General features: G+C 38.8%; 1 protein-coding gene across 1 annotated transcript; it reads right to left on the bottom strand.

Annotated features, from left to right (window-relative positions):
- Window positions 1-8,838: 8,838 nt before the first annotated feature.
- On the bottom strand, window positions 8,839-11,763 carry LOC139951543 (uncharacterized). The gene is made up of 3 exons (XM_071950475.1): window positions 10,310-11,763; window positions 9,698-9,892; window positions 8,839-8,990 (listed from the first exon to the last, which is right to left on the bottom strand). The coding sequence occupies exons 1-2, from the start codon at window positions 10,602-10,604 to the stop codon at window positions 9,741-9,743; spliced, it is 447 nt and encodes a 148-aa protein (XP_071806576.1). The 5' UTR covers window positions 10,605-11,763; the 3' UTR covers window positions 8,839-8,990; window positions 9,698-9,740.
- Between the last annotated feature and the right edge of the window lie 1,610 nt (window positions 11,764-13,373).

Below are 13,373 nucleotides of genomic sequence, written 5' to 3'. Positions count from 1 at the left end.
ATAATCAACCACTTGATGATTGGGTACTCCGGAACTTCTGTATCTACGGTAAAACACTACCATATCGTAACTGGTAAATAACAAACTTTCCCATGCACACAGCAAACCATCAATGATTGATCATCACACTGATCACGAGCCCCATACTTAAAAAATACCAATATCCCATCTTTAGAGATAACAAAATAAGAAAAGTCCTACTCACTTTTATACTGCACGGACGCGCGATAATTAACTGGTTGATGGATGAAGAATAATCTGTGATTTTTAAGGCGATTTCGTGAAATTATTGGAGAACATTGGTGAAGAACAATTGGCGATATAATTTGAATCATAATGAAATTAGCCTGTCAATAGAGGGCGCTATCAAAGTTCAATTTGTATGACTTTTTCCAATATTTTTGTGCAGAAATCCAGCCTTCTATTTATTTGGTCGTTATTATACAGCATTTTTCATAATATGAGCAGTGGAATGTATTGCCTGTCAGGAAATAGACTGGAACGTAGGCCTAATTTCATTATGCCTGGAAGCACAAACACTTGCTAAGCACAGAAAAAAAAGCTTAAAGGCAGTGGACACTATTGGTAATTACTCAAAATAATTATTAGCATAAAACCTTACTTGGTAATGAGTAATGGGGAGAGGTTCGTAATATAAAAGATTGTGATAAACGGCTCCCTCTGAAGTGGGTAGTTTTCGAGAAAGAAGTAATTTTCCACGAATTTGATTTCGAGATCTCAAGTTTAGGATTTGAGGTCCCGAAATCAAGCATCTGAAAGCACACAATTTTGTGTGACAAGGGTGTTTTTTTTTTCTTTCATAGTTATCTCGCAACTCCGACGACCAATCGAGCTCAAATTTTCACAGGTTTGTTATTATATGCATATTATGTTGAGATACAGCAAGTGGGAAGACTGGTCTTTGACAATTACCAATAGTGTCCAATGGCTTCTGGCGACCCCAACATTTAATGTAAGAAGCGTCACTGCGGTAATGCTTCTCAGATTGTGTTTCTATAGGAACTATTCTTCCCATTATGACAATGAAACTCTGAAAAACCAGTGGAAACAAGTTTAAGTGGTAAGAAGTACGACAGCGTTGAATAGTACAATGCATCGTTTAAGAAGTACATTTACGTCCGGGTATGGAAAACGGGGTACCACTTTTTATTCCCTCCCCTCTCCCCCCCCCCCCCCCCCCCAAATTGAATATAAAAGCATTACCGCAGTAACGCTTCTCGGATTGTATCCCTATTGTATCCTAATTTGACTAAATTCTTTCCAGTTGGACCATATTGAACTCTGGAATGCCATTAAACTTTATACATGCGGTGAGGAGTAGGGCCTATAGCAGTTGGATAGTAGGCCCTACAGTGCAAGTTTTAGATAAAAAAAATTATACTTCGCTTCCTGTTACAAACGCTTGACCCCCCCCCCCCGATCATAACACGCATTACCGCGGTAATGTTTCTCGGATTATATTCCTATTGGGATTATCCTTCCTATTTTTATTCTCCCAAAAAATTAAAATGAGAAGCGTTAAAGGGAAGGTACACGTTTGGTAGTTACTCAAAACAATTAACTTAAAACTGACTTGGTAACGAGCATTGGAGAGCGGTTGTTCATGGTATAAAACATTCTGGGAAACGACTCCCTCCGAAGTAACGTAATTTTTGAGAAAGGGGTTATTTCTAACTAAAATATTAAAAGACTTCTAGCTAGAAGTATTTTATTCCTATCTGCAAGCACACCAAATGTTTTCTCGCAACTTCGATGGCCAATTGAGCCCAAATTATGACAGGCTTGTTATTTTATGCTTATGATGGGATACACTAAGTGAGAATACTGGTCTTTGACAATTACCAAACGTGTACAGTGCCTTTATTGCCTCCCAGATTGTATTCCTATAGATAGTGTTCAACTTTCAAATAATGGGTCAGTAAAAACTTATAACTGCGGTGAAGCTTAGTAAACAGCTTTAGATAATTGCATTTTGAGAAACATTTCATCTTTTTTGTACATTATGGGGATGAAAAAGGGGTAACAATTTTGAACCCCTCTCACAAATTGAACATAAGAATCGTTACAGCGGTAATGCTTTCCAGCTTGTATTCCTATATAAAGGGAAAATTCTTTCCATGTTGACACAAATTACACAGGTTTTTAAAAACGCAATCACTTTTTGAAATGTTTTGTTGCAGATTAATTCTATGTTTAAAGTTCTGGCATAAAGAATCGTTAACCAACGGTCTTTAAAACAAACACTTCTCAAAACAGATGTTTTACTGTGTACTATCTCTTTAATAAAACTTCCACCGTGCAAAGTTTCAAATCATATCAAAGGAAATTACTGACTGGGCAAATTGTAAATGATTTTGGGGTGAACAAAGACAAATTCACTGGAGTGGGATACAAACCAAATAACTTAAGGTTTTTCCGGATTTTTTATAGGTTAACAAATCATAATTCACACAGGCCCCTTTTCCTTTGACATTTTGACAAAACAATGCACGGTTGTTTTACAGGGCAGGGGTATTTCTACAATTTTTAACAATGATCAGTCTACATCACACAGTTGTTTCCTGTTTCACATGACCAATGCATTTATTTTACTCAAAAGCCATACTTGTACACTGAATGTTAAGCTATATTTTTCTCTGCCTCAATAAACAGATTTGTTTATTGGTTATCCTTTACAAAACCAATTGTTTGTACTTGATTTCATGAAGATAAATGTAAGTTTGAATGAATAAAAACCTGGCAACACAAATTGAACATTTTAAAACTTACTATAGCTTAGACCTAATGGCAAAAGAAAACACTTCAGAGTAAAGTGATTGATAATTATGTTAATGAGCATTACCAGCAATGACATACGGATACTAAAAATAACATAATGCCAGGGAGCTGATACACAGTCGAGTTATGATAACGCATTAAAGTTAATAAACTGCAAACTAAGAAAGCTTAGACGGAAGTTTTACTGAAAATTCATGAAATTTATAAAAATCCATTCATAAATACCCAAGACAGTTACGCTACTCCTTTTGGTTGAGAGCGCTACACCTGAGGTGTTTAAATGGTTGAGAATGACCAGGGCCCAATTTTATGGCTCTGCTTACCGCCGAATTCCGCGCTTACCATCACGATTCCCCGCTTACGTGCAAGCGCCAAATTTCTGAGCTAGGCTTTTAAGCGTAGAATGCCTAGAAGCGTGGAGTAGGCTTGCGCAAAAGCCAAAATTCGTCGCAAGCCCGTGAAACACACTTGCCATATACACATAATTCACTGCTTCCGTAAGCGCTGATTCTTTGCTTACGGCAAGCAGAGCCATGATATTGGGCCCAGCTGGAGCTGTTTATAACCAGCTTTCTGTGCTAGCCTTTTAAGCAGAGAATGCCTAGAAGCGTGGAGTAGGCACGCGCAAAAGCCAAAATTCGCCGCTAACCGGTGAAATACGCTTGTCGAATACACAGAATTCCCTGCTTCCGTAAGCGCTGATTCTTTGCTTACGGCAAGCAGAGCCATGATATTGGGCCCAGCTGGAGCTGTTTATAACCAGCTTTCTGTGCTAGCCTTTTAAGCAGAGAATGCCTAGAAACGTGGAGTAGGCACGCGCAAAAGCCAAAATTCGCCGCTAACCGGTAAAATACGCTTGTCGAATACACAGAATTCCCTGCTTCCGTAAGCGCTGATTCTCTGCTTACCGTTAGCAGTGCCATGAAATTAGGCCCAGCTGGAGCTGTTTATAACCGGATTTCTTTGCTAGCCTTTTAAGCCTAGAATGCTTAGAAACGTGGAGTAGGCATGCGCAAAAGCCAAAATACGCCGCTAACTTGTGAAATACGCTTGCCGTATACACAGAATTCCCTGCTTCCGTAAGCGCTGATTCTCTGCTTATCGTAAGCAGTGCCATGAAATTGGGCCCAGCTGGAGCTGTTTATAACCGGTTTTATGTGCTAGCCTTTCAAGCGTAGAATGCCTAGAAACGTCATGCGCAAAAGCCAAAATTCGCCGCTAACCAGTGAAATACGCTTGCCGTATACACAGAATTCCCTGCTACCGTAAGCGCTGATTATCTACCTACCGTAAGCATTGCCATGAAATTGGGCCCAGCTGGAGCCGTTTATAACCGGATTCCATTGCTAGCCTTTTAAGCGCAGAATGCCTAGAAATGTGGAGTAGGCACGCGCAAAAGCCAAAATTTTCCGCTAACCCGTGAAGTACGCTTGCCGTATACACAGAATTCCCTGCTTCGGTAAGCACCGATTCCCTGGTTCGGTAAGCACTGATTCTCTGCTTACTGTAAGCAGAGCCATGAAATTGGGCCCAGCTGGAGCTGTTTATAACCGGTTGGTTTCCGCGTGTCAGGCTTGCACGTACGCCAATATACTCATGCCAAACACGCAATTCATAGCTTTTAGTAACAGGGCATAATGTAAGTGCGCACACATATCTATTTCTAAGCGCGCTTTTTAACAAAAGGGCATTACTATTATTGGGAATAAAAGAGTAGTGACTTGTTCTTAAACGTATGTTGCCGTGCAATAAAGGCCCTCGCCATCTGCTCGGGCCTTTATCACCTGGCAATGACCCTGCTGGTTTTAAAGGGCCAATAAAGAATTTGTCGCTTCCCTTTTGTTCCCCTATCAAACGTCCATCAATTGAACAGATAAACAGTTCTTGAACTTGGTTCATGATCTGCTCTAATGAACATGTTATGAACTGTTTTAGGCATGGTCATTGACTGATCATGAACATTCTTGAAAGTTCATCGAGCCTGATGGGGTATATTGGTTAAATGCATAGAGCTATATATACATACGTATATACAGCTGTATTGTTTGATGACAATTAGTTAACAACAGGGTGGACCACGTGAAGGTTGTCATCTCCCACCCCACAAAAGGGATCGTAATAAATTTGAGTGTGTAACCATTACAACAACTGCTTATTTGTAATGTTACCCCTCTCTGAAAATTATTTATCACTATTATTTTATATTATTTTTATAATATAAAATCTTGTTAATGAGTACTCTATTCAGCTAAGACAATGCCATAACCTTTGTAATTATTAAACCTTGTTAATGAGTACTCTATACAGCTAAGACAATGTCATGACCTTTGTAACTATAAAACCTTGTCAATGAGTACTCTATACAGCTAAGACAATGTCATGACCTTTGTAATTATAAAACCTTGTTAATGAGTACTCTATACAGATAATGTCATGACCTTTGAAATTATTAAACCTTGTCAATGAGTACTCTATACAGCTAAACAATGTCAATACCTTTGTAATTAAATAACATCGTTAATGAGTACCCTACGACATTGTCAACACCTTTAAAGTTAAATCACCTCGTTAATGAGTACTCTATGACAATGTCATTCCCTTTGTAATTAATTAACCTCTTTAATGAGTACTCTATGACATTGTCATGACCTTTGTAATTAAATAACCTAGTTAATGAGTACTCTATGACATTGTCATGATCTTTGTTATTAATTAACCTCGTTAATGAGTACTCTATGACATTGTCATGACCCTTGTACTTAAATAAACTCGTTTAATGAGTACTCTTAACCAACCTCCATTTTCACACGACACAATGGCATGACCTTTCACATTAAAAGCTTTATTCAGAGTTACCAACAAAAAACCATGGTGGCCACCATGTAAGCTAACCCAGAACAAATACCATGTAACTAATTAGACTTATAAATAATTGATAGACGGAATGACACATTACAAAAGTTACATTTTATATTTGATTCATTATTCAAATTAAGTAGTAACAATACAAAACTTAATGTCTAATAAACCCTTAAAAATTCTCTTTTTATTTGTTATGAATTTACTACAAATAAAATTATGTTGTTTCGTATTTTGTAATTAGCAAACTGCATTACAAATTAACTTAACTTGTTTCATGGTTGTAATGCGGTACTTCATTACGCACATGAAACTTTTACATACTTGCAGTAAGGTACTTTATTGCAAGCATGTTATAATTACATGATTGTAATGAAGTACCTCATTACAAACATGCAATTGTTGTATGTGAACACATAAACTTGTATAGTACCTCGATACAAGTTTATTATGTATTCTGTCTACATACTTGTAATGAAGTACCTCATTTCAAGTATGTTGACAATATTTCTAAAAGCACATATACTTCCAAGAATGAATTAAACAGGCCAACGAAATGTGAAATCCTCACAAATCTTGTTTTTGTTATTGTTAAGTGACATAATATCTAGCCTATGTGGCTCCATACTGCAGAAGGAAGGCTTCTTCATCACCATTCCACCTTGATCTTTCTTGTGCTTGTTGCTTGATGTCATCCATCTAACGCCAACTTGGTCTGTCTCTTCGTCTCATTCGTGTACGTGGGTTGCATTCTGTTGACAATGTGTTCATCTGTTGTCATGACGCCTTAGATGAGGTGGTGATGATGATGTTGTATGCTATGCTGATTTTTAATGGTACTGCATAAGGTGGCTCAGCATCTTGATGTGTCCAACTCAAAGTTGTTCGACTGCGTTAGTCCTGTAATATGATCAAAAACCGAAAAATAAACCAGTTAGATTGCGACATGGATTTAAAGATCGAAGATTTGTGCATAATAGTAACAATAATGGCTTTTTATAAAGCATGCATATCCCTTATTCAGTGACGCTCCTGGCCTTTAAACATGCAGTATCCGTGCAAGGTAAATGGGACTAACTTTAATTGTGAGACCCAAGAAATGTCTATTTTATGCACTTTAATGGATTTCTAAACTTTCAACTCAAGCTTAACTTAAAAGACATCTTACCTTCATATTCCATTTGGGACCCTGGTATGTAGCTGCCTCAAGAACATGATGTATCTCTCTCTGTACTGTGATGTCACATCTTCATGGTCCATGTTGACGGGATGGCTGGAAAGCAGTCGTCACAATCATCTGAAAGAACATTACAATGTACTACATTAGTACAAACCATATAAAGACATAGATCATCAGGGGCAAATTTCATAGAGATGCTTATAGGCACAAAAAGGATCAAAGCATAAAATAATAGAGAACTGTTTTAGCAATATTTTCTGCCTAAACAGCTCAATAAAATTGGTCCCAGATGATCATCACAGGACGACTGCTTAAAAAATGCTTAAACCGACTTTTAAAGCACTTTTAAAGGCATTTATCGAAGTAAAGGAACCTTGTAGGGGATGGAACTTCCAACACCATTTGGGGGTCTAAACCAACATATTTTCTACGAGGGACCAAGTGTTCAACCGAGAGCCCTTGAATTAACAAGATAATTTTCTAGCCATCTACCAATGTTTGATGTGCTTCAATCACATGGGATAATGTCCTCTAGGCAGGCATCCTCTGGGATGTGGCTCGTAGTCAGGCACCCTCTGGGATGTGGCTTGTAGTCAGGCACCCTCATGGATGTGGCTCGTAGTCAGGCACCCTCTGGGATGTGGCTCGTAGTCAGGCACCCTCTGGGATGTGGCTCGTAGTCAGGCACCCTCTGGGATGTGGCTCGTAGTCAGGCACCCTCTGGGATGTGGCTCGTAGTCAGGCACCCTCTGGGATGTGGCTTGTAGTCAGGCACTAAAAAGATTAAAAAAACTCGGCTAGGACAAGCACTTTTAAAGGCATTTATCGAAGGAAAGGAACCTTGTAGGGGATGGGACTTCCAACACCATTTTGGGGTCTAAACCACCACGCTTTGTAAGAGGGACCAAGTTTTAAACCGAGACCCAATGAATTAACAAGATCATTTTCTAGCCATCTACCAATGTTTGATGTGCTTCAATCACATGGGATGATGTCCTTTAGGCAGGCACCCTCTGGGATGTGGCTTGTAGTCAGGCACCCTCTGGGATGTGGCTCGTAGTCAGGCACCCTCTGGGATGTGGCTCGTAGTCAGGCACCCTCTGGGATGTGGCTTGTAGTCAGGCACCCTCTGGGATGTGGCTTGTAGTCAGGCACCCTCTGGGATGTGGCTCGAAGTCAGGCACTAAAAAGATCCACACAAACAAAACTTGGCTAGGGCAAGCACATTTAAAGGCATTTATCGAAAGAAAGGAACCTTGTAGGGGATGGGACTTCCAACACCATTTGGGGGTCTAAACCACCATGCTTTGTAAGAGGGACCAAGTTTTAAACTGAGACCCAATGAATTAACAAGATCATTTTCTAGCCATCTACCAATGTTTGATGTGCTTCAATCACATGGGATGATGTCCTCTAGGCAGGCACCCTCTGGGATGTGGCTTGTAGTCAGGCACCCTCTTGGATGTGGCTCGTAGTCAGGCACCCTCTGGGATGTGGCTCGTAGTCAGGCACCCTCTGGGATGTGGCTCGTAGTCAGGCACTAAAAAGATCCACACAAAAAAACTAGGCTAGGGCAAGCACTTTTAAAGGCATATATCAACGGAAAGGAACCATGTAGGGGATGGGACTTCCAACACCATTTGGGGGTCTAAACCAAAAAGTTTTCTAAGAGGGACCAAGTCTTAAAATAATAGAGAACTGTTTTAGCAATATTTTCTGCCTAAACAGCTCAATAAAATTGGTCCCAGATGATCATCACAGGACTACTGCTTAAAAAAAATGCTTAAACTGACTTTTAAAGCACTTTTAAAGGCATTTATCGAAGGAAAGGCACCTTGTAGGGGATGGGACTTCCAACACCATTTGGGGGTCTAAACCAACATGTTTTCTACGAGGGACCAAGTGTTAAACCGAGAGCCCTTGAATTAACAAGATAATTTTCTAGCCATCTACCAATGTTTGATGTGCTTCAATCACATGGGATGATGTCCTCTAGGCAGGCACCCTCTGGGATGTGGCTTGTAGTCAGGCACCCTCTGGGATGTGGCTCGTAGTCAGGCACCCTCTGGGATGTGGCTCGTAGTCATGCAGGCACCCTCTGGGATGTGGCTCGTAGTCAGGCACCCTCTGGGATGTGGCTCGTAGTAAGGCACTAAAAAGATCCAAACAAAACAACTTGGCTAGGGCAAGCACTTTTAAAGGCATATATCAACGGAAAGGAACCATGTAGGGGATGGGACTTCCAACACCATTTGGGGGTCTAAACCAAAAAGTTTTCTAAGAGGGACCAAGTCTTAAAATAATAGAGAACTGTTTTAGCAATATTTTCTGCCTAAACAGCTCAATAAAATTGGTCCCAGATGATCATCACAGGACTACTGCTTAAAAAAATGCTTAAACTGACTTTTAAAGCACTTTTAAAGGCATTTATCGAAGGAAAGGCACCTTGTAGGGGATGGGACTTCCAACACCATTTGGGGGTCTAAACCAACATGTTTTCTACGAGGGACCAAGTGTTAAACCGAGAGCCCTTGAATTAACAAGATAATTTTCTAGCCATCTACCAATGTTTGATGTGCTTCAATCACATGGGATGATGTCCTCTAGGCAGGCACCCTCTGGGATGTGGCTCGTAGTCAGGCACCCTCTGGGATGTGGCTCGTAGTAAGGCACTAAAAAGATCCAAACAAAACAACTTGGCTAGGGCAAGCACTTGTAAAGGCATATTACGGAAAGGAACCATGTAGGGGATGGGACTTCCAACACCATTTGGGGGTCTAAACCAAAAAGTTTTCTAAGAGGGACCAAGTCTTAAACCGAGACCCCTTGAATTAACAAGATCATTTTCTAGCCATCTACCAATGTTTGATGTGCTTCAATCACATGGGATGATGTCCTCTAGTCAGGCACCCTCTGGGATGTGGCTTGTAGTCAGGCACCCTCTGGGATGTGGCTTGTAGTCAGGCACCCTCTGGGATGTGGCTCGTAGCCAGGCACCTTCTGGGATGTTGTCAGCAGCAGGTAGCAGCACATCCCCAGCAGAACTGCAGACTCCTGAATAAAATATCAATCGAGTCAAATCAAAAAGTGTAACACTGCATGTCTCTATGTGGGTCTATACATAAGCATAGACTTGGGGCCCTTTTGATTAATTATGATCAAAATTTGGAAATGAACTGACAAATTTCTGTTGAATTTCAACTCAAATTTCAACCCAAATATATTTGAATCGTAATTGAAAGGTTTCGAATAGAATAGCATTTTACGAAGTTTACACACTCATAATCTAACCCCCCTCCCCATACTCATGAGGACTCTCGCAAATGGAAAATTGGTGATTTACAAAGATAAACTTGACCATGGAGTCCCTTTTTTCAATTTAAACAAAATTTTTTTTTTTAGGATAAATCTGAACAAATTATGGTCCCTCATTACTTCCCCAGCTGTCAATCAAACTGAAAATAAACTTACCTTGTGCTGTTGCCTTCCTCACAGCGTACACAGCTCCCGTTGATGTCTTCGTGGCCGGACCTGGATGGCGTGTGCAGTTTCCATTGGACTCCAATAGGCAGATGGTTCCATTCACCGTCGCCGTAGAAAATAAAAGACAAACATAAACAGTGAGAAAAGTGCACTTCGAAACAGAGTTATTCATGTTAACTTTATGATTGTCAGGTGTGAAAAAATGGCGTGCGTGGTTGTTACATGACGTGTAAACAATGACGGATGGTGTGGAGTTAGAGATTAAGATGTCACATGCAAGCATGCTGGGATATGAGCTTAGTAGATTTAGGTTAGTGTGCAACGCTGCGCAATGGGTAGGACGTGCAAGTTTGGTTAGTATAGCAGTTATAAATAAATTAGTGATAGTAAGGTTGATAATGTACCTTTCTAGGTGGACGAGATCCCTCTGTGGTAATGCAACTCAGTAGATTCCCATGAATTAAAGATGTGTCCAAGTATATTGAGTACCGCTTTATCATCAACAGGATTCTAGAGGTTGCAGGGCATGTGGAGATGAGAAGGACTCCATACCAGGTCACCAGACTCAGTCATTGCATGTAGGGAAAAAGGGTGACATTTCCAAGTTAGACAACAGAAATCAGAGAAGTGATAAACTAAGGAGCATTTTTAGTATAGTTTTTGCATAATTAAGCACCTTAATGAGCCGGCACAAGGTGCTTAAGAACAAGAATGTTGGCATGGAAATGCTATTCATCTTGTTAGTAATGTGTTTGTTGGGGTGCTGTAACACAGCATCATTGTGGAGTTGTGTTGTTGCGAGCCCCTGCTGAAAGGTCATGACAATGTTCCGTTGGGGAAAGACATGAACTTAGCATGCGTGTTGTTTTAACTGTTGCTGGTGTAAGGGTGTACAAGGTGTTCATTGTAAAGACATGACCGACGTATATCTTTTTGTGAGCTAAAATACTAGGTGTCAAATAATTGGGGTCTCGTCTTTTGCGCGCTCTATGGTACTGAGTTGACCTCGGGGTCTTGTATTTCGGATTCATTATAACGACTACACGTAACACGCGCAAACCCCTACTATTGATTACACAGCTCGGACGAGAAGGAAGCTCGGATGGGTAACGCGGCGCTAATCATAATAAACATTAAACAATCACTAAAACATATTTTTAAATCCCCAAAGCAACGTATCACGCGCACACTAATGACTACTGCAAAACACAGCTCAGGCGGGAAGGTAGCTCAAACAAGTTGCGCGGCACAAGGAGCGGTAATGTAAAGTCTTCTTCGGTTTTGCTGACGCTCGAACTAGACGCCCACGGATGCAGCTCTTTTACACGAACGCATAGAGAGAGAGCCATAGTTTCGCCAACACCTAAAATATTTTGTAATTTTTTATATATTTTTAAGAATTAATTATTTCATAAACTATAATTTTTTAGCTTGACTTTGTAAACTTTCTATATCTTTTTTTAAATTTGGATTTGTGATTTGTTTCATTTATACATTTTTTTAAATTTTACTCAATTTTTTTTAATTTTATACATTTTGTAAACTTAAATTTTTTAATACTTAATCGACTTTAAATATTTAGTAACATTTTATACATTTTTTCCACTTTTTTTTAAATAACTAATAGACTTTACATTGTTTTTAATTTTTTTAATTTTTAATTTTTTTTTTATAATACATAGACTTTACATAGATTTTGTATTTTTTTATACCTTTTTTTAATACATTTTTTGTATACATTTTTTAACTTTGTTTTATAATTAATAGACTTTACATATTTCGTACAATTTCTTATTTTTTTTTTTGATAAATAATTAATAGACTCTACATGATTTTTAATTTTTCTTATTTTTTTAATTTTTTTTTGTATAATACATAGAATTTACATAGATTTTGTAATTTGTTTACATTTTTTTAATACATTTTTAAATACATTTTTATGATTAATAGACTTTACATATTTCGTACAATTTCTTAATTTTCTTAATTTTTTTAAGTAATACACCTTTAATATATGTATATTTATAAATGTTTAAACATTTACATGTCCATAGAAAAAGAGGAGAAAGGTAATAAAAGAAGGATCCCGAAAAAAAGGTTAGATTATAGCCAATCAAAGTCTCTAGAAAACATTTGGTGGCTATGAACCAATGAGAGTAAAGTGTGGAGAGGATGGTCCAGGAAAGGAGAGTACGATTTTTTACAAATAGGCATGAGGAACCTGTGGAAATATATATTTATATAAAAACTATACATTTATATAGTTTAATTATATAATTATATATATTGCACTATATCCTATACAAATTTGTTTAATTTATACAATTAGCATAAGTAGTATTAGAGTGCGGCGCCTGTGGTTTATTTCATACTCAATATAGTAGCTCACAAAGATTTATAAGTTGGATTTACTGGAAGCCAAAGTATGTCCGAACTGTATTTATGTGAAGTGTTGTCATGCTTACCGTTGTCAACTATTCAACAGTGATGTGATAACGGTGAGAATTTCCTTTGCACTTTTTTTTGGCGGGCTGGATTGTTTTCCCTGGACCCACGCTGAGCTCACTATGACAAGAACTTAGTGACTTATTTTTGAGATATCCAGTTTCAAAACTCCAGGTGTGCAAAAGGAAATGTGTAATAAAGGTTCGAGGAGACGGTCGATAGTTATATATATGTTGCAGAATGAATTTATGTTGTCGTTATAGTTCTAGGAGTCCTATAGAAACCTGGAAAGTATCGAAGAAAAACCAGTACTCACAAAACACAGCACAGCAAAGCAAAGCAAAACAGCACAGCAGACAGGTCCACCAACAAGCACTCCCAACCGCGGCATATCGTCGAGTCACTCAACCGTGCCGTGTGCAGGTTTCGTAGCAGAAATTTCCACTCAATCACGTGCTTACTTGAGAAGGACTATTGTAACACTTTTACAACTGGGCTATTCACATTCAAATTAGCCAAGGAGCATGCAAGCCCCACACCAAAATAACAAAGAAATTGGATCCCAAAAGCGCTCGTCTTAATCACTGGGATCTTATAGTAGTAGCGA

This window comes from Asterias amurensis, chromosome 19 (assembly GCF_032118995.1).
Source record: "Asterias amurensis chromosome 19, ASM3211899v1".
Lineage (NCBI taxonomy): Eukaryota > Metazoa > Echinodermata > Asteroidea > Forcipulatida > Asteriidae > Asterias > Asterias amurensis.
The sequence above is the reverse complement of the archived record's forward strand: the minus strand, read 5'-3'. Positions and strand labels throughout refer to the sequence as shown.

Coding starts and splice junctions, on each gene's coding strand:
- LOC139951543 (XM_071950475.1), bottom strand. CDS start 10,604: ATGCTTGCATGTGACATCTTAATCTCTAACTCCACACCATCCGTCATT. Junction 9,893..10,309: donor GAGGAAGGCAACAGCACAAG/GTAAGTTTATTT, acceptor TATTTTATTCAG/GAGTCTGCAGTTCTGCTGGG.